Here is a 26,067-nt window from a genome sequence, read left to right as displayed (position 1 = left end):
ATGATGCTCTCCAGTCTCCGCTCTCAGATAGCCAAACTGAACCGAAGCAAGCAACCAGTGTCGCCATCGTCTTCAACCTCATCGCGCCCTCACTAGATGCCAGCTCCAAGGGGTGGGGGAAGGGGTGCTCGGCGTGCTCGGCCACAGGGACCTAGGGCGGCCGCCCTAGCTCGCCCTAGTGGTGGCTCCGCCACTGGCAGCAATTATATCAACTCACTCTTGTATTTCAGTATCAGTCCATGAGATCAACCAAATGCATGTAACACTAGTTGATTAGCGAGCGATTTGACCATTTGTTTCACCATTTTCATGGGACCATCCTGGTTCAGTCCCAAAGCATAGTCCACCTATTGCGAATTGCGATGGAGATGTGACCCAAAAGACACAAGTACACAGTTGTTCTAGTGTAGTACTACGTCTATTTTAAATTATATGACATTTTTGTCTTTTTTACCTACATTATTTTCAATATGCATCTAGACATAATGTATATATTTAGGTGCATAGCAAAAGCTATGAATCTAGGAAAAGCCAAAATATCTTACAATTTAAAGTACAAGGAGTAGTACATAACAAGGCCACAAGATGTAATTTCTTTTGCAATTGTTATCACACACAATAAATATTCAGATTAAAAGAATATACAGAAATCAAGTTGCGCACATACACACGAACTAGCCCATAAATTGGCGATAAAAAGGTTTCCAGTCTAGAGATCTAAAACCAAACACACATGCATGGCATACATAATGTAAAGGAATGCAAAGTCTGTGATGCATGAGGCTGAACGGGGATGGCCAGGGCTTTCCCGTCAGCTGCATCTTTATTAAAGACATCAAAGGAGAAATAGCCAAGTGAGTTTCCGAGTCGACGAAGAGTGATGAGTACTCATGGACCTGATGATGACGAGGCTGATGCCGCAGCTCTGTCGTCTTGCCGCTGGACATGTGGATTATGCTTGAAGACAGGTAATTTCCAAAGTCTCTCCTTAAATCTCTCCTGAAACATAATATTCAATTTTTTTATCCCAAATTATATGGTATTTTACGTGAATTAAATCCCCCCCCCCCCCCCACACACACAACACCAAAACAAAAAAAACCACCAGTCACATATGTGTATCTACCATAAGTATCAACTACCAGACTCAAGATATAGTAATCTCTATATATAGTTAAGTGACAGCTACTTCTGCCATTTGGTTAAACCAATAACTTGGTCTAAAATTTCTAGGATACCTGATTATATTCCAAGATGGAGTCTCTAAGACTCAGTATTTCATCTCTCACTTGATCTGGGTTGCAGTCACCATTGAGCTCAAACACCCTCAGCTCACGGATGTGTTCGAGTCCAGAAACGCATGCGGTTGTTGGAAAAGACCAAATGATCCTCTCGAGCTTCGGAGCTGCCCCACGGGCAAAGCTAATGTTGGTGACGTTACTGGTTCCGACGAACAGAAAATTGAGTGTCTGGAATTCTTCTTTTCTGAAGGAGAGCTCACTTTCAATGTATGCTTTGTTCTGAAGCCTCAGGAAGCGCAGGCCACGAAGCTTGCCAAGGATACACAGACCATCTTTCTTCAAGTATGTCTCTGTCAGGGTTAACTTGACAAGCTGATGGAGCTCTTGAATCATGTGAGGAAGGCCACTAGTGAGGCCACTGACGTTTAGGCTTGTGATGAAATTTGGAGGGGTCAAAGCATCATGTTTTTCACCAAAAGCCTGTTGACGAAACCAGACTGACAAGAAATGAAGGCATTTATGCAGTCTGTTAATTTGGTGAAACAGATCACTCAGCTTGGCATTTGGTCCACAAAGAGCTACACCAAGTTTCCTCAGTTTCTGAAGCTCAGCAATGCCAGTTAACTCACTACTGCTGTTGGTGACTTGGACATGGGACAATATCTCCAAGTTGTTCATTCTGTGGATGCCAAGGGGCAAATCCACTGCAGAAAATGATTCATCACATTTTCCAGCGTCATTGCTTACAGAGATCTTGTCACCAGCAAGAAAATGTTTCAGAAGTGGAAGCACAATAGTCTTTTTGGTGAAAATCTGTACCTTTGTCTGCCGGATATCCAGTGTTTCCAAGCACCAGAGATCCTTGATTTGCTTCGGTAGTTGTGTCACATCAGTATTCCTGAGGCTCAAATACTTCAGCAACAGTATCTTGCAGATGCTTTTCAGAATCTTCTTCTTATTCAAACCATTGCAGCCCTCAAGGTCCAGCGCTTTCAACAGCTGCCATTGAGGAGACGCAGACAAATATGGAAGATAAGCTGCAATATCTTTGCTGTCAGCATCTGAAAGAGGTTTTTGCAAACCTATTCTGCTGTGAATGGATAAGTAGCGAGCCAGATGTGGCGGTAGGCTGGAGTCCACAAAGTTCACATCCATAGCTACCCTGGCGATGAACTCTCGGACTTGACGATGTAGTGTACAGCTCTTGATGTTGCCTGCAGCACCGATTTCAACAGGAGACACAAACCCTGCAGTGAAAAGCACATCCAGGTAATGCTCGGCTTCATCCATTGAACTACAACTACTCCGTATTTCATCATCAGTTGGAGTACTTGTGGTAGTAGCAGTGATCAAGCCCTCGGCAAACCATCTTCTAGCCAAGCTCCTAGTCCTGATGACATCGACTTCTGGGAAAACAGTGAGGTACAGCAAGCAGCTCCTGTACTTGCTAGGCAACTCATTGTAGCACCATAGCAGCACTTGCTTGGAAATGCTTCTCTTGAGCCGTCTGCACTCTTCGATAGTGTTTTTATAATTCTGGACTTCGTCTTTTGTCCTGTTTGGATTAGAGTAGAGCAGATGCAGGAACGTCCTCATTGCAAAGGTGTCGAACTTGCAAAGTTCAAAAAAGCCATGATTACAGTTGTAGTTTGCACCCAGGTTTATCACTTGATCTGTGTAGAAGTCGAACTCATATTCATATGCATATTTAAATTTTGTACCACTAGCGTTGATGATTTTGTAGGGAGAAGACAACAGGGCCAGCTCATAGTCATATGTGGTCACTATTATGGCGCTACCAGGAAGGCACCCATCGGCAGCTTGTAACAGAGCATCTAGCATGCGCTTCCATGTGCTGATGAAATGGCGAGAAACATCTAGTACCATGATCAAGAAGCGCTTGCCTTTAACCATGATCAAGGCTTGGTTTGTTGCCTCGTCTTCTTCTTGGCCAGGCTGAAGTTGAACATCTCCTACTTGTTTCAGTATCTTGGTAAGTCCCGTTCCTACATCTCTGTAACAGTAGGACGAGGCCTTACAACAGAATAAGGTGGCCACAGACAAATGCTGATGGTACACTCCCTCTGCAACTTCACTTGCCAATTCAGTCCCTAAAATACTGAACACCCTTACTTGTGGCGGCGGGGCACCATCTTCATCTTCTGTTGTTGGTTCCATGGACAGCCCCTTGACCAGAGTATCGATCCCTCTCCTTACCATACCCACCTCATCATTGTCTGGAGGTTCAGCACCATAAAGCAGAATAGAGCGTCGGCCAAGATCTTCCTCCTCCTTGGCAGGCTCGATATCCACAACATCTATGTTGGTCCTGGGGTTGACGCAGGCACGGTGACTCCGTACCTCTGCCGCCTGTCACCGACGTCCCGTGCGCGGACCTCCGCGTCGCGATGCGGCGGCGGACTGGTATCGTCCGCAGGAACCGCAGGACACGGCGGAGGTGTCCCAGAAGGCCGTCGTCGTCGGGCCTGCTGCCGACGTAGTGGATGTAGTGCTCGACGTTGCCCTCGCAGTCCCGAGTGAGGCCAACCACCTGCTTCATCCACGCCCGGACCTGGTGGTCACGGTGCTGGGCCTCGGTGAGGTGGAGGATCAGGCCGTTCATGCTCTCCATCTCGTCCTTGATGAACTCCACGTCGCCACGAACACTGCCGAGGAGCTGTGCCTCGTTGACAAGGACGGTGGTGAGGCGGCCAAGGAAGGAGTCCAGGGCGCCCGGGGCGTCCATCTCCGACCACCGCTACACTCTCTGTGGATATCTGTCTAACCCTCTTGTTTGGAGAGACTAGCTGGTGATGGTGGTGGATGCAATGGTGCCTAGCTTTGCTACCTAGGTGCCTAGGACATGGCAGCAGACAGAAGGAGAGATTGGTGGAGATGCCAAACTTATGGGAAATCATGCTTGTTGTCGCTGACTATACTATTCATTGGAAGCGTTGACTAAAAAGTCATAGCTGAAAGTATTATTATTATTGATTTATTATGAGAGAAAAACACTTGACAGAAACCGAATCTCAGTCCCGACCTTAAGACAGCTATATACAAAAGCCACCGCATATGTCGCTAATCACATGCACGATTCTAATTTCCAAGCTAGCTATGAGTAAATATATATATCCTTCATATGTTTAGAGAACCGCCAGCGATGACTGACAAGGAGGCATGCAATTTCTTTATCCTCGTCGTGATTCCCGTGTTCTCTTGCAACCATCTTGTGTCCGTTGAGTCTGAGTTGTGCACATGGGCAAGAGCGAGTACTACTACTGCCTTAATGGGAATCTAATTATTAAGACCTCAGAGCATCTGGATCCACATCTACCTAATGGCTGTGTCAGACTAGACTCAAACTATAGTTTCTATACGAGTTCCTAGTGGTAAGACATTAGACATCACGTATAGAAACTACAGCTCTCATAGTTTTTTCATGTAGGTCCAATAATCATATTGTGAGCAATCATTTTATTCCCACCTAAATCTCTCTACTCATCCTTTTCACGATCATCTCCTTCTCAATCTTGGCTAGTGCGGCATAGCAAAGATGTGAGAGCGGGCGAGCATGGTGGCATGCTTTGGATGTAGATTGAGAGTGGGCGAGCATGGTCCGAAATTTTTCCTAGGTAGCTGGAATCCTATCTAGGCCCAGCCCACTAAAGCTCGTGGGGGAGACCAACACCTAGCGGGCTTATATTAAATTGAACCTTTTTTTCATAACACATTGATTCAGATATATTTAGTTCTTTAAAAAATATTCCACCTACTTTGTCTTATAAAACTAACATATAACCCAAAAATCAATATCCAAATTGCCACCTCAACAATTATGAAGTATGACTCATCATCATTGTCATACTATGAAACAACAAGTTTTTTTGTGAGGACTATCCCTTTTTCAAGAGCTTGCATGTACATGTCTATGAGGAGTATGTTGAAATATCTAATCTTCATCAGGTATAACCAAGCTTGTTACTATCCATTGCAAGGTGTTGCGGCTCCTGAAGTATAGGCTAGTTAGTTGTAGTCTTGTAGCATAATTATGTAAAGATAGAGATAATATGTATCAACTTGTTGTATAAGATGTAAGCCACGTCAGGGGCTGTTCTTGGCTCTATTTAACACGGAGCCATGACCCTGAGAAGGATCACATTAACACCAATCTTGACATGGTATCAGAGTTGATTACTTCCACAAACTCATCCGTGGCTTCATCCTCCGCGGTACCTGTTGTGTTCTCCCTGATCGGATGCCCCATCTCGGAGAAGCTAGGGTAGAACAACTTCCTACTCTGGAGCATGTAGGTCCTTTCGGTGATCCGCGGCGCCCAGCTTGGCCACTACCTTGATCCTGAGATAGTGGCACCGCCCATGAAGATAGCCAAGTCCACGGCCAAGCCTGATGAACTCATCTCCAATCCGAAGTATGAGACCTAGTATGCAAAGGATCAACAAATTCTCAATTACATGTTGTCTTCTGTATCTAAGGAGGTCATGGTGCAAATCTCCACGTGCACCACATCTACTGAAGTTTGGAAGGCCATCCAAGACATGAATGTATCGCAATCTCGCGGCCGGATCATCAACACGCGCATAACACTTGCCAATGCATAGAAGGGGTCATCCACCATTGCTGATTTTTTCAGTAAAATCAAATCTCTTGCCGATGATATGGCATCTGCATGAAAGAAGCTAGAAGATGATGAGATCACATCCTATACATCTTGGCGGGCCTCGACATGGATTTCAACCCTGTAGTCTCCTCAATATCAGTGCACGTGGAGCCGCTGAGACTCGCCAAACTCTACACCCAGCTGGTGAGCTCGGAGCAGTGGATCAATCTGCAACAAGATGGTGGCTCTGGATCATCGGCCAACACTACTACACATGGTGGCCATGGTGCTTCAGCCATGGCGGGGTCGGTTGTGGTCGTGGTCGTGGATGCGGCCGCGGCAACAACGGCGGCACCGACAACAACAAACGTCATCAACAGAACACCAATGCTGACATCTGCCAGCTCTGTGGCAGAGAGGGACACACCATCATCTGCTGCTTCAAACGCTTTGATGCCTCCTTTACGGGGCAGCCAAAGAAGCACTCGGCGTCAACAGCAACCACATCCTACAATGTGGATACAAATTAGTACACCGATACCGGTGCTACTGATCATATCATGGGAGAACTGGAAAAACTCACCGTGAGGGACAAATACCGCGGCACCGATCAGGTTCACATGGCAAGTGGTTTAGGTATGAGAATCAATCAAATAGGTTGAGTTTCGTTCGTACCACAGATTGAAATCTCATGTTAAACAATGTTCTTTATGTTCTTGAGGCTAGAAAGAACCTTGCTTCTGTTCATCGTCTTACATCCGATAATCACGTTTTTATTGAATATTATCCAAGTTATTTCTTGACTAAGGACCAATCCAAGAAAAAACACTCCTTAGGGGGAACTGCGAGGGAGGTCTCTATCCACTAAAGTCATCTAGGTCTACTTCCAATAAAGCAACGTATGGTGCCGCCAAGTCTTCGTCGTCTAGATGGCATAGTCACCTCGGCCACCCATCTTCTGCAATAGTTCGCCAAGTCCTTAGCAAGAGTCATATTCCACTTATTTTTGAGTCCAATAAAGACACTATATGTGATGCTTGCCAAAAGGGTAAAAGTCATCAATTACCCTACCCAAGTTCAACTAGTGTGTCATCAATTCCTTTTGAACTTGTGTTTTTGGATGTATGGGGTCCTGCACCGACCTCTGTCGGAAAGAATGATTATTATGTTAATTTTATTGACGACTTCAGTAAATTCACTTGGATCTATTTGTTGCATCATAAATCTGAAGTTTTCCAAAAATTTCATGATTTCCAATCTATGGTAGAAAGGCAACTTAACACAAAAATTCTAGCCATCCAAACCGATTGGGGAGGTGAATCCAAAAATTAATTGGCTTCTTTCAGCGCATAGGCATTTCTCATCATGTTTCATGTCCTTATGCACATCAGCAAAATAGATCTACCAAACGAAAGCATCATCACATAGTAGAAGTCGGTCTCTCCTTGCTTGCTGATGCTTCCATGCCCTTGAAGTTTATTGACAAAGCCTTCATTACTGCCACCTATCTGATAAATCATCTCCCTAGCAAGGTCATACAAGATCAGACTCCTCTTGAGCGCCTGTTCCACCTGAAACCTGACTATCCTATGCTTAGAACCTTTGGGTGTGCATGTTGGCCAAACTTGCGTCCATATAACTCATGCAAATTGCAGTTTCGGTCAAAACAAAGTGTGTTTCTTGGCTATACTAATATGCACAATGGGTTCAAGTGTTTAGATGTCTTTGAAGGTCATGTCCATATTTCTCATGACGTAGTGTTTGATGAGTATATATCTTTTTGCTCATCTCCACCCAAATGTAGGCGCTCGGCTAAAATCTGAAATTTTACTCCTCCCACCCAGCCTTCTATTTCTAAATCCCTCATCACACTCTAGGGACGACAATTCTTCTACCTCTTTTGGTAATGGTTCCCTATCCACTAATCCGTGTCATGAGCGTGCAGGTTCTGCTGAAAATATGGATCAAATTGATGCCACTTTGCCCCCAAACGACCATGATTTCATGCTCCCTGGGAGCTTTCCTTTTTTGGCAAGGACAAGCGTGGACTCCAATGTCGATACACCTGCTAATCTGCTTGTGCCAGCATCCTCGGATCTGGCTCTGTCATCCGTCCTTTTGTTGCCCGTGTTGGGATCCAACACGTCCTCTCCGCGCTCGCCACCTGTCCCTTCCGGCCGCACTCTGGTGTAGGGTCGAGATGGCGGACTAGAGGTGGGGGGTGAATAGTCCTTTCTAAAACTTATCACGCCGGCTAACCGAGACAAATGCGGAATTAAAACTACCGGTTTAGCCAAGACTACACCCCTTTATCTATGTTCTCTAGCACCTTGTAAAAGATCCTAAACAAGCAAACAAGGTGCTTCCTTAGCAAGAGCTCACCTAACCAATTCTAGGAGCAAGGTCATACAAACCGATGCCACTAGTACTTTGCAAACCGAGAGAGCTCCTACACAACTAGTAAGCAAAAGCACAAAGCTCCTAAGCTCACTAGCAATGCTCAATAACAAGGCAACCAATGCCAAATTAGAGAGCGCAAATTACTTAGCTACACAAACTAAGCAATGTGACTAACAAGGTTACACAAACCAAATTAGCCACTCAAGGGAACTACTTCTAGCTACACAAGCAAGAAGGTAACTAGCAAGCTACACAAGCTAACTAATTACAAAAGCAACTACACAAGCACAAGTATATAAAAAATATAAATATAAGCTCGTGTATAGCAAATGCAAAAAACCGTGAAGAGTAGACAATGTTGACACATTGATTTTTATCGAGATTCACTTGGTTACCCCAAAGCTACGTCCTCGTTGTGGCGATTCGCCCACTTGATGGATCACGAGCTAATTGGCAATCTGAAGCCAAACTCTCAGCAGGTGCCACACATCCACTCTCAAGATGGGGATCCTCCAAGCCACAAGCAATCCACTAGAGTTGCTCTTCGCGATCCCCATGGGGTGAGCACCGTACCCCTCACAATCTCTTGTCCGGAGCACCACACAATCTCCTTACATGCTTCGACAGAGTCACAAGCCACCAAGCTGTCTAGGAGGTGGCAACCTCAAAGAGTAACAAGCACCACCCGCTTGCAACACGAACACATATGATATCATAGTGGCTAGTTCTTCACAGGAAGCTATAGACGCATTGCTCTGGGACCTTGAGAAGGATTTTGGAAACAAGGATCTTGGAGAACTGCACTATTTCTTGGGAATACAAGTGCAGGGGAAGAAGGGTGAACTACTGCTGCCACATGAACAGTATGCTTCTAAGATCTTACAAAGAGTAAATATGCAACTTTGTAAGCTAGTGAAGACACCACTTTGTGTCTCTCAGAAGTTATCAGTCACTGATGGAACTCAGCTAGGAACTGAAGACTCTACTAGATACAAAGTATTGTTGGTGCACTCCAATATCTCACTCTGACATGACCGAATTTATCCTTTTCAGTGGACAAAGTTTGTCAGTTTCTTCTTCACCAAGGCGGTAAAGAGAATTTTGAGATATGTTCAGGGTACAATTAGTTTGGGTATAAAAAATTAGAAAGTCTAACTCTACGCTTGTGGGTGCTTTCTCAGACACAGACTGGGCCGGCTTTCCTAATATAGACGGTGTACATGAGGCTTTGCTGTATTCCTTGGTTGTAACCTGATATCATGGTGTGCTAGGAAACAGGCAACAGTGTCACGGTCTAGTACTGAGGCCAAATACAAGTCCTTGGCGAATGCAACTGCTGAGGTAATGTGGATACAAAAATTACTTCATAAACTTGGAATTTCACATCCTTAAGCAGCTTGTTTGTGGTGTGATAATATTGGCACCAAGTACTTGTCCGCTAATCCAGTATTTAATGCACACACAAAACCTATCGAGATTGATTATCATTTTGTGAGAGAACAAGTTGCAGCCAAGCTCTTGGATATTAGGTTCATCAGCACAACGGATCAAATAGCAGATGGGTTTACCAAAGCACTCCCAGAAAGACTGATAATGAAGTTTAGGAACAATCTCAATTTAACTGATGCGTTGTGATTGACAGGGAGTGTTAAAATATCTAATCTTCATCAGGTATAACCGAGGTTGTTACTATCCATTGCATGGTGTTGCGGCTCCTGAAGTATAGGCTAGTTAGTTGTAGTCTTGTAGCATAATTATGTAAAGATAGAGATAATATGTATCAACTTGTTGTACAAGATATAAATCATGCCACGGGCTGTTCCTGGCTCTATTTAGCACGGAGCCATGACCCTGAGAAGGATCACGTTAACACCAATCTTGACAGAGTACACATACAAGACTTCAATTTCCATGCGCACTTATAGCCAAGCTCCTGGGATTCAAATACAGACGATCTTATAGAATACGAATATAAAACAAATGTCTCGATTCATATGTCTATTCCAATATTCACTCAATTCAACAAATATATAATGTTATCAACTAAATTAATTAATAATATTTATCGATTGAATCAATATATCAATTAATCAATCATTATTTTTATAAATATTTATCATGAAATTATAATTTGTGTTAAAGAAGCCGAAGTTGTTGATGAATGGCAGTGGCAGTATAGATTTAGCAAGAGTCTATGCAACCCTACAAATGTAAAACAACTTCGTACGCAAATGTACAAGCTGCACGAGTACTACATGAGTTTCTGTCGACAACATGAACTTGAACAATATATTGGCGTCCAAGTCGGAGACCGTCACTACTTTCTTAGAGATGACGTCATGTGGGTACAGTTTAGTGAAGTACAACAGCTTCTCTATATATGGATGCTCTCGATAAATCTCTCATTTGTTGCTACTGTTTGTAAGTGATTCTTCCTTTTAATCGATAATTTCACTCTAGCATATGTACGTATTCGTAATTACTATGCTCACGATATGCAGACACATGATGAGAGAACTTAGATTGAAACAAGATGATCGAATTGGTTTTATTGATCCCTACGTCGTGTACAAGGACACCAAGACTAACGATCCATTTAATCTGAGGCCTAAGGAAATGGAGAAGAACCTCCGGAGGTTCTTTTATAACCAAAGGCACAAGGACTTAATACTCTTCCCTTATAATATGGGTAAATTGTTGTGTTATATCATGTCTTAGTGAATCCAGCATTAAGATATATATATATAGATTGACTCTACTGGATACTCATTGAGATTAAGATCAAGGACCAATGTATATGTGTTTGGAACTCAATGAGAAAAGAGCTGGCAATGTACCAAGACATGATAGACATGATCTAGAGGTACGTTATATCATTCTTTAAATATCGGACATGCTATTTTACTTTACTATGCTATACCTAATCAACGACCGACTTATTGGGCAGGGCTTGGGCTTGGTTCATACAAAGATATCTCGTACGAATCTGAAAGCGCCACTTCCCGTTCCTATTCTACATAGGTGGGTGCCCAGGCAGCCGTATGGTACCAATTTATGTGGATACTACGTTTGCGAGTACATGCGGTGTACCAAATTTACACCTTCTAAACAGATGCTCAAAGTAAGTAACATGTGTATACATTAAATTCATATCTTATTTATTTGTTGAAACAAGATAAATCTTATGTATATTAATATTTTTTTTCTTTAATTAATGCAAATGGAAGGAGTGAGAATTGAAAGAACAAGTGTTCGACCACACAATACTCGTCGCAATCCAGGAGACGATCACAAGTTTCATCAACGATTATGTCATCTCAAAAGACGTCAAGTTCCACTACAACCCTAGGTTGGGATTGAATAGTGCAAACAAGGAGAAACACTTGTATGAGCTTTGAGTGGAGGGCAAACATTTGTACAACCTTTAACCGGCGGCCGAACACACTTGATTACTTGTATATTATTGTAAATGTAATGTGTATGTACGTATATGTATAGCTCTATAATATATATTTAGTTTCATACTTTACTTGTGTGCAATAATAACGCTCTCGTATAGGTGCAACGTATACAGATAATAGCAGCGAAGAATAATTTGGAAAACAATATAATTGAAAACCAAAATAAAAAATGAATTGAAAAGAAAAAGGAAAAAAAACCTTTAGTCCCGGCTTGTAATACCAACGTCAGTTGGTGGCGAGCACTTTTGTCCCGGTTGGTATTACCAAGAGGACTAAAGGTCCCCTTTAGTCCTAGGTCTGCACATCAGGACTAAATTTAAAGGCGGGGCATTTAGTCTCGAAACCTTTATCTCGGCTCACAATCTGGGACTAGAGGTCGGTCTTGTAACAGTGAAAGTAAGGAATATCAATCTGCGTGTGCAGATCGATAGAGGCTAGATGCATGTGAGGGTCGTACTCGATCTAGACAAAAGATTTAGCATACGCGTGAATTAGCCTAAATGCATTTAAAAATAGTTTAGGTTCCAAGTGCAATCGTTTACTTTTTATTATGTTCTGAAAACGATCAAATCCTGCATATATAGTAGATGTGGATAAAAAAGTTATGACCACCGCGCAACGCACGGATACATATATCTACTATTGCTAAAAAATAGTAATTGCCTACCCACAGCCCTCCCTGTCTTTTTTTTCAATGCAAGGAACAGACGCTCAAGTCTTGTCCAGATATTATCGACCAAATGAACGGCTGGAAACAAAAGCGTGTAAAATACACTCTTCTGGCGTCGCCAATTTCCACGACGTGTAGCGACTGGCGTCGGATCGGATAGGCGACACACAGCTCGCTACCAGATTTTCGTGTGGTGTCTACTGTTTGCTCTCAAAGCACCGAGTTACTGAAGCAGCTACCTAGCTACCTAGCAATACTTGCGTAGACGACTGGTACGGATCGGAGGGAGAGAGAGGGCCATGGCGGCCGGCGGCAGCGAGATTGACAAGGGCAAGCGGTGGAGCCTGGCGGGCGCGACGGCGCTGGTCACCGGCGGCAGCAAGGGGATCGGGCACGCCATCGTCGAGGAGCTCGCTGCGTTCGGCGTGCGGGTGCACACGTGCTCGCGCAGCGCGGCTGACCTTGAGGCGTGCCGCCGGCGGTGGTCCGACAAGGGCCTGCAAGTCACAGTCTCCGCCTGTGACCTCGCCGTGCGTGCCGACCGGGAGAGGCTCATGGAGACTGTCAAGGCCACCTTCGACGGCAAGCTCGACATTCTGGTAAGGTGTTTGAAACCTGCTGTCGTACTCCCGTGCATCCTATCCATGTCCATTCAACGACGACGGCAGATCACACGTCAATACGTCATACTGAGCGGTACACGTCCATGCACGTCCTCTCATTTGTAAAACTTGGTCCTGTTCTTTTTAAAGCATCCTTTCCTATAGGGCATTTATTAGCTCCCTCAATTCCCTAAAAAAAAAGAAGATGTTGCTATATTCTAGGCACGTGAGATTTATGGCATGTTTGGCAGAGCTCTTCTCCGGTTTCAGTTCTGGCTCTATAGAGGAGTTCTGCCAAACATTTTATTGGAGAAACTGTTTTTTAATAAAAAGCAGAGGAGCTTCTCGTGAGGAGCCCTGCCAAATAGGCCTTTAGATTTAAGACGACGCATCTCAGTCCTAGCATCGGAAACAAACGGTTCAGATTAGCCCCCTATTCATCTTCTTCCACTAGGCTCCAGCAGCTCACACCCCGCAACTGCAGAAGTCACCCCCGCAGCCACCCACTGCCCCACCGCGTCAGGGTCTTATCATAGCTCCGCTGCTGTAGCCACAGCCATGGAGCTCTGGTAAAACCCTATGCACTTGTGGTAGATTCCCTCTTATCTTCCCCTCCTCCTAACGCCGCTTTCTTCTTCAACTCCGACGAATGGCCCAAACTCCCCATTCCCCACCTATAGCTGGCCACCTTCACCGTCACTAGGGCCCCGAACTACTAGGGTACCGTCCTCACCGCCTGGCCTGTCTATCTCCCCAAGGCCCTCATTTTACTAAGGTCACCGAAGTTGGAAGAGAGAGAGAGATGATAAGAGTGCCGGAGTTAGGGGAGTGAGAGGAGAACCTTACTGGAACCCTAATTTGCAAATCTAAGAGGAGAAAAAGGAGGAGGGTCTACCTCACCAGCGTCACTGCCACAGCGTATGGAGAGAAGGACATGTGTGTGCATGCCTGTGGGGAAGGGGCGCGGGCGCTGTCGGTTGAACAACCATCACATCTCAATCGACTAAGAGGGTGTTCGGTACTGTAGCATTTTCGTTTTATTTGACAATTAGTGTCCAATCATGGACTTAATTATTAGGCTCAAAAGACTCGTCTCGCAAATTACTCATCTCTAGCTGTGTTTTTACTTTCGTAAATACTTCATACATGTGTCTAAACATTTGATATAATGAGCGGTATATACTTTACGGCACTCAATAGTAGGAAAAGTGAAAAAAAAAACTAGCGCAGAAAAAGAGGTTTTAGTGATGGGTGTTGAGAATTTTTAGAGGCCTGCTACCGAGCCCAACTGCAGTCCGCATGCCGACCAGTGCCACACGCTGCCGCAGATCTCACTGGAGTCATCGACGATGGCATCAAGCTTGATGACAGAAAAGCCGAACCAGAGCCGCCGACACATGTCCCTCTGCTATAACTGTCATTAGCTTCAAAGTAAGCTGATGACCGCGCCTCTGATAATCATTAACTATCTGCTATTGAAAAAAAAAATCATTAACTATCTTTAGAGACTACCTAAGTAATTGCTTTTTTTTACCTCTGTTCATCAAACATTAATTTTGTCTTTCAAAATCTTTTTTGCGTGTACACAGGTGAACAATGCGGCGCAGTTGTTGGCGAAACCGGTAGCGCAGTGCACAGCGGAAGACTTCTGGCGGCGTTGCATGGCGACGAACCTAGAGTCGTGCTTCCACCTCTGCCAGCTCGCTCGCGCATCCTCTCCTCCTTAACGCCTCGTCCCTCGCCGGCATCGTCAATGTCTCCTCCATTGGAAGTTTGCTGGCCTACCACGGCATCACGCTCTATGGCACCGCCAAAGGTACGTATATAAGCATTTATAATTTTCCAAATTCACAAGACTTTTCAGATATTCTGATTTCAGAATACAATTCTCTAAGCATAACTTCCAATGTTTTAAAGTAAATAATTATTCATTTTTTTTTGTTGTTTTTATAAGGTTTGGTGAAGTATTGTATTAGAAGAAAAAAATTTAAGTAATTAAGGTTGTTTGTGCAAGATGATGGGAGAAAAATTGTCCAACTATTTGCGAAGACACAAATACAAGTGGGAATTGTATTTGTAATTTCTAGAAAAATTGTAATGCATGCTGTTTCAGCTGCTCGACATGCCACCGCCTATGCGCCCCTGCATCGATGTTGTATCCTCCGCTAGGCACATAACGGACTGCCCGCCATTTGTTTATTTAGGAAAATAAATCCAACAATACAGTAGAAACAAATCTGTTGAGTTATAGCTTAACCAAAAATAGCTGCTGCTGGTGACCTATGTTTTTGGTGGCATCATAATTCATAAACCAATTTTTAACAACATTTTATAAAGTAGTTTAATATAATTATTTAACAATTTTTTTAATTCAATAAAACTTGGTTTTTGTGCTCACAGAATAATAAAAATAAACTCTACATGTTAGTAACATTTATATTACCTTTTCAAAATGTGTTGTTGTATTTTTTTCTTATTTTATTGCTATTAAGCATGGAATTGATCTTTTCGATTTCACACCGGAGACCTTTTGCAATTTATCGTCTCCATCTTGATATCAATTAGATGAACAACATAAACAAGATAACCATATAACATCGAATAAAAATAAAGTTAGCTCCAAATATTAATATGTCAACGCAAAACACCACAAAATTTCAATTTACCTTCACCCACTCGACATAAGGAGGTATAGCTCTTGACTCAAAAATCACTAGGGTCCTCTAAATAGCATTAACGAATAGACGTCTCAATTCAGCGGGAAATAGAAAAATATAAGATTGTATCTTTTGAAGTTTTTTTATTGAAACAGACATATTAGATAAGGTTCATCCCTACATGTATTAATATTATAATATTATTCTTGCTAAGGCCTTGTTTAGTTCCTCCTAAAAAATAATTTTTTTTTAAGATTTCTTATTACATCGAATCTTATGATACATGCATGGAGTATTAAATATATATTAAAAAAAATAACTAAGTACACAATTTGTGTGTAATTTACGAGATGAATCTTTTGAGCTTATTAGTCCATAATTAGATAATAATTACTATATACAAACAAAAATGCTATAGTAGCCCTAAAAAGTTTTCGCAAGCGAACTAAACAAGGCCTAAAGCCACATACTTAATATTGTCAAATTCTACTGAATATATAATACTAAAAAAACAAATGTTAGCGGAATATCGGAGACAAGCGCGGCAAGGCCGCGCTACAGTTTCTAGTACATACCGCAAGTGCATGTGTAAAAATTTACTTGTTTGAGATACTCCTTCCCTCCTGAATAAGGAATGCAGAGTTGGAAGTTCGTACAAATTAAATTATAATAACAAGCAACACCCAAAAGACCGATGTAAAGACATATGTAAAAATTACTACGGTTGATCTTGGGATCCAAAACCTGTTGTAATTTTTCTCATTTTTTTGTTTCCTTTTTTTTTGTTTCATGAGCTTTGACCTTCTTTGGTTTGTAAGAATTTTAATTTTTACTTCTTAAATAAATTCCTGTGAAGGCCGCTGATGGCCTCTCCAGTTTCATCATAGAAAATTAAAAGACCGATGTATATATACGTCATTAGTGTCTATTACCAACCTAAATATGGTAACCGCCAGCGAGGGTATATACATCATTTGTCTTACCATATGTTATATCCTTGATGGTAAATTTGTTTTATTTTTCACGCATGCCAGCCGGAATGAACCAACTAACAAGGAGCCTCGCCGCCGAGTGGGCCAGCGATAAGATCCGTGTGAACTGCGTGGCACCTGGACTCATCATGACCGACATGGCGAAAGAGGTATATTTATACTCCAATGAAGACATAACTAGTATACTATGGCCTTGTTTACCCCAAAAAACAAAAACTTTTCAAAATTCTCTGTCACATCGAATCTTCCGGCATATGCATGAAGAATTAAATATAGACAGAAACAAAAACTAATTGCACAGTTTGCTTGTAAATCACGAGATGAATCTTTTAAGCCTAGTTAGTCCATGATTAGACAATGTTTGTCAAATAAAAACAAAAGTGCTACAGTACCAAAATCCAAAAAAAAATCGGAACTAAATAAGGCCTATATATATATAGTATACTATATAATTGCCTACATAAAATTAGTTGACATGTGTAAATTAAATACTCCTGACAGGCACCACCCGAGATCATAGAGCAATCGTTATCCAGTGTCCCTATGCGGCGGGCCGGCGAGCCGGTGGAGGTGGCGTCCATGGTGTCCTTCCTCTGCATGCCGGCGGCATCCTACGTCACTGGTCAGGTCATCTGCGTGGATGGAGGCCGGACCATTAGTGCCTGATCTAGCCGGCCGACAGATAATAACGCCTTGTCGGGTTCATGTTTCTTCCTCAGATCCGTTGTCATTTCCATTCTCGACTCTATTTTCTTTTGTGGCACCATGCTATTGTCTCTATATACCAAAAAAATATTGTCCTAAATGTAATAAAGGAGTTTTAAATAATGTGGAAAGGCCTCACAAAAAAATAGGGTAAAATAAAAAAATTTCTCGGAGTGTCTTCCCCAGCACTCGAGGAAGAGGCATTTTCCTGAGTGCCAGGCCCACGGCACTCGGGGAAGCCAGCCTTTTTCCAAAGAGCCATGTCCTGGCACTCGTGAAAGGGCCTTTTCCCTGAGTGTTAGGAAAGGCACTTAGATTTTTTTTGTTTTTTAGTTTTAACAGCGCCGGTGGGTTGACCATTAAGTAACGCTTTTCTTCCCCGAATGCGGCTCATCCCCAAGTGTTGCACTCGGGAAAGAGTGCCTTTGCCGAGTGCCAGATACTTTGCGGCACTCGGGAAAGCCTCTCTTCCATGAGTACAGTTCTTTCCCGAGTGCATAGAGTTGTCGATGAGTATAGGAAATTGCATGGCTCCTGAGTTTGAAGGAGATGATGACGAGAAAACCCTAGAACAAGCGGAGCATTCATATATTATATGGTACAAGCACTACATCATTATTCCTAATCCGGCGGGCACCATCACCTCCTCCATAACTAGCTCATGATAGATGCGGATTAAAGTTAACGAAGTAGTTTGTTAATATTTATTAGTAACCCCCATTTTTAATTTATTAATTGGCTCTTCTCATGTATTAACAATGCACTCCCAATCACTTCTGTACTCACAGGTCTCCCAACAGAAGCCCTCCAGCTCATGATGATCATCAGTGTTATAGACGACGAGCCAGAAGATGTTCATGGCACGGCTGCATCTCCACCCCCTCCCTGGCCCAGGCGAAGTCCCCAGTGAAGAACAAAGCCATGCAGGGTAGAAATCGCCAACTACAGCACCGAAATTTTCAGGAGCGGCCGCGCCCTTGCCCAGGCTAGCCCATGCCCACCTTATCCACGTTGCATTGTATAATTATTTATAGATTAAAAAATTATAACTTCTAAACTAAATATTTAAATTAAATTTAGATAGTACCATTAAATTTGTTGTAACAAATCCTTTAAGACCTTGTTTAGTTTATCCCGAAATCCAAAAAGTTTTCAAGATTCTCCGTCACATTGAATCTTGCGGTACATACATGAAGCATTAAATATAAACGAAAATAAAAACTAATTACACAGTTTGTCTGTAAATCGCGAGATGAATCTTTTGATCCTAGTTAGTTTATTATTGGACAACATTTGTCAAATAAAAATGAAAATGCTACAGTAGCGAAATTCGAAATTTTTTCGGAACTAAACAAGGCCTAAAACAAGATCCCACATAGAACGCTATTGGGAAATATCTTATGTATATTTAGAACATCACATGTATATTAAGTGAACATAACTAAATACATTACGAAACATCACTAAATATATTATAGAACATCACACATACATTACATGCACATTACTCAGTACATCATAGAACACCACATGTATACTAAGTGAACATCACTAAATACACCATAAAACATTACTAAATACATTATAGAACATCGTATATATATTACCTGAACATTATTAAATATATCACAAAAACATCACATGTATACAAAATGAACGTCACTAAATTCACTATCGAACATCAGTAAATGCATTAAAAAACAATCGTATATATATTATATCAACATCACTAAATACATTATAAAACATAACACGTATATTACGCGAACATCGTAAAAAACACTATAGAACATCATATCTATACCATGAGAACATTAAAAAAACATCAAAAAATATCACATATGTAGCACGTGAACTTGTCTACTATATTATTTGAACATAACAAAAACAATATAGAACATCATAAAAAATAAAAAGAAAAGAAAAATAAATAAAAAGAAAGTTAAAAATATATAGAAATAACTGAAATAATAGTAAAGACATAAAATAGAAAAATAAAAATTGAATGATGCACGATAAGGAAAATAGAAAAATAAAGAAATATTAAAAAGTAAAAACGTGAATGAAAGAAAACATAATTAGACACATAACACAAAAAAATGAATGATGCAAAAAAAAAAGATTAATAACAAAGAAAGATTAAGAAATAAAACATGGATAAACCAAAACATAATTAAAAAATAAAAGGAAAAAATAAAATAATAAGAATAAGAAAAAAGAAAAGATACAAAACAAAGAATAATATACAAAAAAAAAGGAAAATAAAAATAAAGCACAAAAAAAAGATAAAAAAAGAACCAAACGGAATATAAAATGAAAAAAAGAATGAAAAAAATTAAAGAAAATAAAATATAGCAAGAAAAAGAAAAAAAAGAAAAAAAGAGAAGAAAACTAACAGCAATGATCGGGGGCGGGGAAATAAAAGAAACATAAAAAGAAAGAAAAGAAGAAGAAAAGAAAAGAAAAGAAAAAACAAAAAAAAAGAAAACGTGCGTCCCTAGCGACCCATCACGCATGCACGGGAATCATCAGAGGGCGACTCCGGTCCGAACGTTTCGGACCGGAAGATTGCCGGACGTTTGCTCCATAGCGCGCGGTAGCACTTGTTTAGAAGGCGACAACATCTAGGAGGCTGATGAATTAGTGGATTTTCCCACGCCATTGCATGTGGCAGCATGATTTTACCACGACAGGCGTGTTGGCTTGGGAAAAACAATAAAAATGAAAAGTGGGCTGCGTTATTTTTAAAATGAGATTTAAAAAGAATTAAAAAGAAAAGTATGCTAATTGTGTAAGCATGACATTTAAATAAATGAATGTATGCATTACTGCACTCGCTTTGTTTGAACGCGCACAACATATATATGGGCTAATAAAGTTTTAGCATTAGCAAATCCACGATCTGCGTCAACTAGACTTGACCGGATGGAGAATTATTAGGACAAATAAAGGTTAAGGTAAAGTTTTTAAAGCGATTATAAATTTTCTGAGTCATACGCGCACTACAGCTAACCACACCATGAGGACACCTTTATCTAGTGTTAGTAATAAAATTAGGTTACAGACTTTTGATGGGCCGGGGTCACTAGTTAAGAGAGAAGAAGAAGAAGAAGAAACAACGCAAGCCTCTTTCCTGTGAAATCTGTGAACACGGCGTTAATAAGTTATAAAAGTATGTGTGAACTAACTTATAAAAGGGTTATTTGAATACTGGTACACATGTAGTCAAATAAAACAATAAAATGTCTATGTTCTTACCATAACGCCATATAACCTTGACCCTCTCTGCACCAACTACGAATGCATACACTAGTACAGACTTTCCATCTTAGGATTTAGTCTTGGTCATTTTTGGTCCCAGGACAAAAGTTAGTATTTGTCCTGGTAGAAAATACCAACTGGGACTAAAGTACCTGCCCAAGCGTTAGAAGCGTATCTTTTGCATGAGAGCGAGCAAGAGGGGAACTTTAGTCCTAATTTTAACCACAAACCAGAATTAAAGGTCAACTTCCAATCCCGATTGGAGCCACCAGCCGTGGCTAAAGCTTTAATACCATTTGCAGCTCTCTATTCTAGCTCACTGTTCTTGATGCTCATCTCGTGTGTTCTTGCTCGTCGGTGATCGCCATTTCAACACCTCCTTCGATTCCTCCATCCATTTTTTATGCTAAAAGGTTAGCAGCTTCATCCTCTCATGTTTCATCACTGGCATGGCTCATTTCGTGGTCTAGATATAGAGAATTTTATGGTTTTTTAGATTGAGAATGATGGTGGATTTATGTTTGATTTATATATATATCCACTCTAACCGCGCTCTAAAATCTAACCCCTTGCGCTCCCGCTAGCTCCAAACCCTAACCCCACCATGCTCCGCCTCCAAAGCCTAACCCCGCCACGCTCTTGCTAGCTCCAAACCCTAACTCCGCCACACTCCGCCTCCAAACCTAATGCCGCCATGCTCCCGCTAGCTCAAAACCCTAACCCCGCTATGACTAATGGTTTTCATTTATATATAGTTGTGGTAGTTAAGATGGTCGGGCCACAAGACAACATCGACCACAATGAGACCATGTTGAATATTATCAACAACGGTAGTCAATATGGCCCCAACCAGAATGAGGTCGACTAAGAGTTCAATCGGTTCTTAGCAAATTTAGAATTTGAGCAATCACAATCTCATGTGCAAAAACCTGTTGTGCAGAAAAAAGTGTTGGCGAGTTATATTTGTTAAATCTACTTGTATATATATATATATATCAATAAAAAATTCATCAATTTGTATATATATAAATGTATTACTGAATCTTTTGTGTTTAAACATATGTAGCGCTCAGGATCTAATACGAGGTCGACGAGAAGTGTACAAGGCCCGGCCAAACCATTGGAGGGCCACTACAACATCAAATAAGTCAATCAAAATACTGATGAACCACTCCTGCCTAAAGCCAATGCAAGGAAGTTCGTAAACCAATGTGGGGTTGTTGTTAGGGACAAGGTCCCGATCAACATCCATGAATGGAAAAAGAGGAAGGATGATCCTACGATTCCATTTATCTCTAATCTAGAGAAGCAGTTTCTTTGGAATGCAATCACTGAACATTTCACTCTACCACAAGATGTCGATGAACTAGTAAAAAGCTGGGCTCTCAAAAAGGTGGCCACACAATTCAAGACTAGGAAGAAGAAGCTGTACAACGAGTTTGTCAAGAAGAATATGACTCCTTCCTTCAATCAAAGTAGCCCACACAAAAAGTCGAGAGACCAGTGGTCTAAATTTATGAGGTACAAGACCTCACAAGAGGGTGAAAAACGAGTGCGAAGGAACCAAGACAATGCACAGAAGAAGGTATACCATCATAACACCGAATCAGGTGGATACAAGACTACCATTCCAAAGTGGGAAAGAATGGAACAAGATATGGTTGCCAAAGGGGTCAATACATTTTCACTACTATAGGATTTAACTTGCTTGGCCTTGTGGTTTTTTGATTGGAGGCGGGCACACTTTTTGCCCACCACCATTGTTCCTCGGCCAGGCCAGCTTGGCTAGTCGCTGGCATCGTCTGCCTCCACTAATCATATTAACGAATGCGGTGGCTTTATGGCGCCTACATCCATTGATACTGTTAATGGAGGCAAACAGGATAACTGCATCGGTTATCCATCCATTAACTGAGGCCTTCGATTAGAGACGGTTGTGAAAGCCCGTCTCCATTAACAAAAAATGACCACCTCTATTAAATTTTATGTACTAGTGTTTCATTGAACTAGCCCAAACACTCAAAGAATTTGTTTTTAGCACATGGGGGTCACTAGACCCAAAGGCCAGGGCACCGCGTCGTATGAGTCCACCACTCACAACAACAACAGAAAGACTTTTCAGTGTTGTAGATGCTTCTGCCTATGGTGTCTTTGTGCCTAGACAAGATAAGGATGAGCTCATGTACGCCCTCCAGACTCCTAAACACCCTAGGCGAACATATATATGGCTTCCCTACGGATGCAGATAAATACAAAAGCCGCTAGCGAAGGAAGGAAGAGGAGGCAGAACGGCTTCACAGGTTAGAGTAGGATATGCAAGAAACACGGGAGACAGAACAAATCATGCAAGAGAGAACAAAAGAGTTAGACAACATGGTACAGAGCCAAAGGCAGTCAAAAAGAGTTAGAGAACATGGTACAGAGCCAAAGGCAGTCAATATCGGAGCATGGAGCCACCGTTAGCCCTACACAGCACCGAAGCAGCTTTGCTTCCACTAAGCTCCCTGTAAATCAAGATGACACGTTGCAGCGCTTCCCCATGGATGACATATCAGCGCCTTTGATGCCATGTGGGCTGCACTTTCCCATGGTGAATACCGCTGCCACAGTCTTGGTGGCGTACGGTATCATTTCTCCCGTGGTCCCTGGTGAGGAGGCACCAACAAGCTATGGGAAACAAATTCCAGCTAGTTATTATAATGCCGGGCTGGATAGAGTTGTCGATGAGTATAGGAAATTGGCTCTTGAGATGGAAGGAGGTGATGGGGAGAAGACCCTAGGACAAGCGGAGCATTCATGCATTATATGGCGCAAGCGCTAAATCATTATTCCCAATCCGGCAGAAAGGGCACCATCGCCTCCTCCTCAACTAGCTCATGATAGGTGCAGATTAAAGTTCATAAAACAGTCTTTTAATATTTAGTAACCCCATTCTTAATTTATTAGTGGGCTCTTCTCGCGTATTAACAATGCACTCCCAATCACTTCTGTACTCACAGCAGGTCTCCGAACCGAAGTCCTCCAGGTCATGATGATCATCAGAGTGCTACTCCATCTTCCCCCCTCCACCCGCCAAAGAATCAGAAGAGATGCCCCCCGGCCCAGGCGATATCCCCAACAAAGAAGAAAGCCATGCAGGTAGGAAAAAGGCCACCAGACGTTTGCTCCATAGTGGTAGCACTGGCTTAGAAGGCATCAACCATCTGAGGCTAATGAATTAGTGGATTTTGCCACGCCATTGCACTTGGCAGCATGATTTTACCACAGCAGGCGTGTTGGCTTGGGAAAAAGGGTAACAATAAAAACGAAAAGTGGGCTGGGTTATTTTTAAAATAAGATTTAAAATGAATTAAAAATAAAAGTATCCTGGTTGTGTAATTTAGAGCATGACATTTAAATAAATGAATGTATGCATTAGTGCACTCGCTTTGTTTCAACGAGCATAACATATGGGCTACTCACGATCTGCGTCAACTAGACTTGACCAGATGGAGAATTATAGGACAAATAAAGGTTAAGGTAAAGTTTTTAAAGCGACTACAAATTTTCTCAGTCATATATATATATGAGCTAGCACTACAACTAACCACATTATGAGGACACCTTTATCTTGTATTTAGTAATAAAAGTAGGATACAGACTTTTGATGGGGTCATTAGTTAAGAAAGAAAAAGAAGAAACAACGAAAGCCTCTTTCCTGTGAATTCTGTGAACACGGCATCAATAACTTATAAAAGTATGTGTGAACTAACTTATAAAAGGGTTATTTGAATACTGGTACAGACATGTACTCAATAAAACAATAAAATGTCTATGTTCTTAACATAACGCCGTATAACCTTGAGCCTCTGCACCAACTACAAATGCATATAGCCGTTAAACTTATAAAAATCTCAATATGTGGATCGATCTGTGTGCATTCATAGTTGGTAGTATCGGTTGTTATTAATTTCTGCACATACGAAAAAAAAACGGGACATAGCTCTGGAATTCATATGGGCTGAGCACCAATTTGCAATCACATTGAAAATTGAGCAAAAGCGTCCAAACTTTGGGTTATAGTGCCCATTTATAAACAACCTAAAATCCAATACAAAACATATATTTTGAATCTAGTAACCAAATTCTAGGTACAATAAGTGAAGGTTTACTAGTTAACCATGTGAGAGAAACAATCTTTGGATAAGTTAGGTAATAACGAACTTGTAACAATAAAGCTCTAGCTAAGCTAAAAAACCCAATTTATAGTCCAACATATATCCCAGCTTGAACTGTGCAATCACCTAATTAATTAAAAGATACTCCCTCGGTCCTGAATACAAGATACCAAAAGGTCAAATTTATACCAAATTATAAGATATTCTAAATTCCTCAGCCCCATCTATATGTGCCTGCCTTCTAAACCCCATCTATACTTGCATTTTAAACTCCAATGTGCGCAAAATGACACATATACAATTGGTAGCTAAAAGCTTAAAACCAATGCCTGGCATGTATGTCTTTTTAAATTATGCATTACTAATCAAGTTGGCAACCGAACTAACTAATCTTTGAGGGGCATATGCGCGCTAGTTCTGTTTCTGGATGGAGGAAATACAACTAATCCCAAGTTGGCAACACTATTTAGTTGGTCTAAAAATTTCTTGGAATTTGTGTTTCCGGATGGAGGTAATACTAGCAGGCTCCCGTATATAGCTATTTGCAGCTAATTGATACAATCATAAATCAATAACAGATTCAGTGACCTAGTCATAGCAGGCTCCAGTATATAGCTATTTGTGTTTCCGGATGCCACTGTAGAAATGAAGGAAAATCTTACACCAATATCAGATTCAGTGACCTAGTCATAATCAATAACACCTTTACCAATCTGCTCCTCCTCACGAAAGAACTGGACAAGTATAAAGAGATGTTTACAGAATCTGACATGATCGAAAAGCAAGGTTCGAAGGTTCGAAGGAAGTGCCTGATAGTTTTGCTAAGAATAAAGAGCGGCTGAGGGCCATGTGGACGAACTTTGGTTAAATTTCAGTGAAATTTTGTAAACGATGTTTTTCCCTAGTGAGATAAGAGCCTAACATAGCTGGATGTGAATGCTGGCTCATGTAAGGCCAGAAGCCTGGAGGAAGCATCTTAGGCAAAGAACCATACACATTGTATCCTCATGCCCTCATCGGTATACACGATGCATGGGCTCCTTCTCGAGCGATCATGCAACACAACCGAGTGCTTGGTCCTGAGCCTGAGTGAACGCCTATATTAGCTTAGCGCGCTACCCCCGACGTTTTGCTCTCGATTAATTTTCCCATTGTAAGGACTCTCGATTGAGCATTCCTAACATGAAAAACATCATATTGTTAGACGTAGGGCTCATAAGCGCGAATCATGACAAATCGCTTGTGTCACTAAGTGTTTTGAGTGCTTAAGCCACTAGAAGTACACACATCAACCCCGTCA

The 26,067-nt window shown here is 41.6% G+C and overlaps 1 protein-coding gene and 1 pseudogene across 1 annotated transcript; one reads left to right on the top strand and one right to left on the bottom strand.

Annotated features, from left to right (window-relative positions):
* On the bottom strand, positions 586 to 4,179 carry LOC8082059 (disease resistance RPP8-like protein 3). The gene is made up of 3 exons (XM_021462169.1): positions 3,507 to 4,179; positions 1,239 to 3,478; positions 586 to 999 (listed from the first exon to the last, which is right to left on the bottom strand). Exons 1-3 carry the CDS (start codon positions 3,985 to 3,987, stop codon positions 889 to 891), a joined length of 2,832 nt encoding a protein of 943 aa, XP_021317844.1. The 5' UTR covers positions 3,988 to 4,179; the 3' UTR covers positions 586 to 888.
* On the top strand, positions 12,564 to 17,505 carry LOC8082058 (annotated as a pseudogene).

Source organism: Sorghum bicolor, chromosome 5 (genome assembly GCF_000003195.3).
Source record: "Sorghum bicolor cultivar BTx623 chromosome 5, Sorghum_bicolor_NCBIv3, whole genome shotgun sequence".
Taxonomy (NCBI): Eukaryota; Viridiplantae; Streptophyta; class Magnoliopsida; order Poales; family Poaceae; genus Sorghum; species Sorghum bicolor.
Note: the sequence above shows the minus strand (reverse complement) of the source record. Positions and strands in the feature narration are given on the sequence as shown.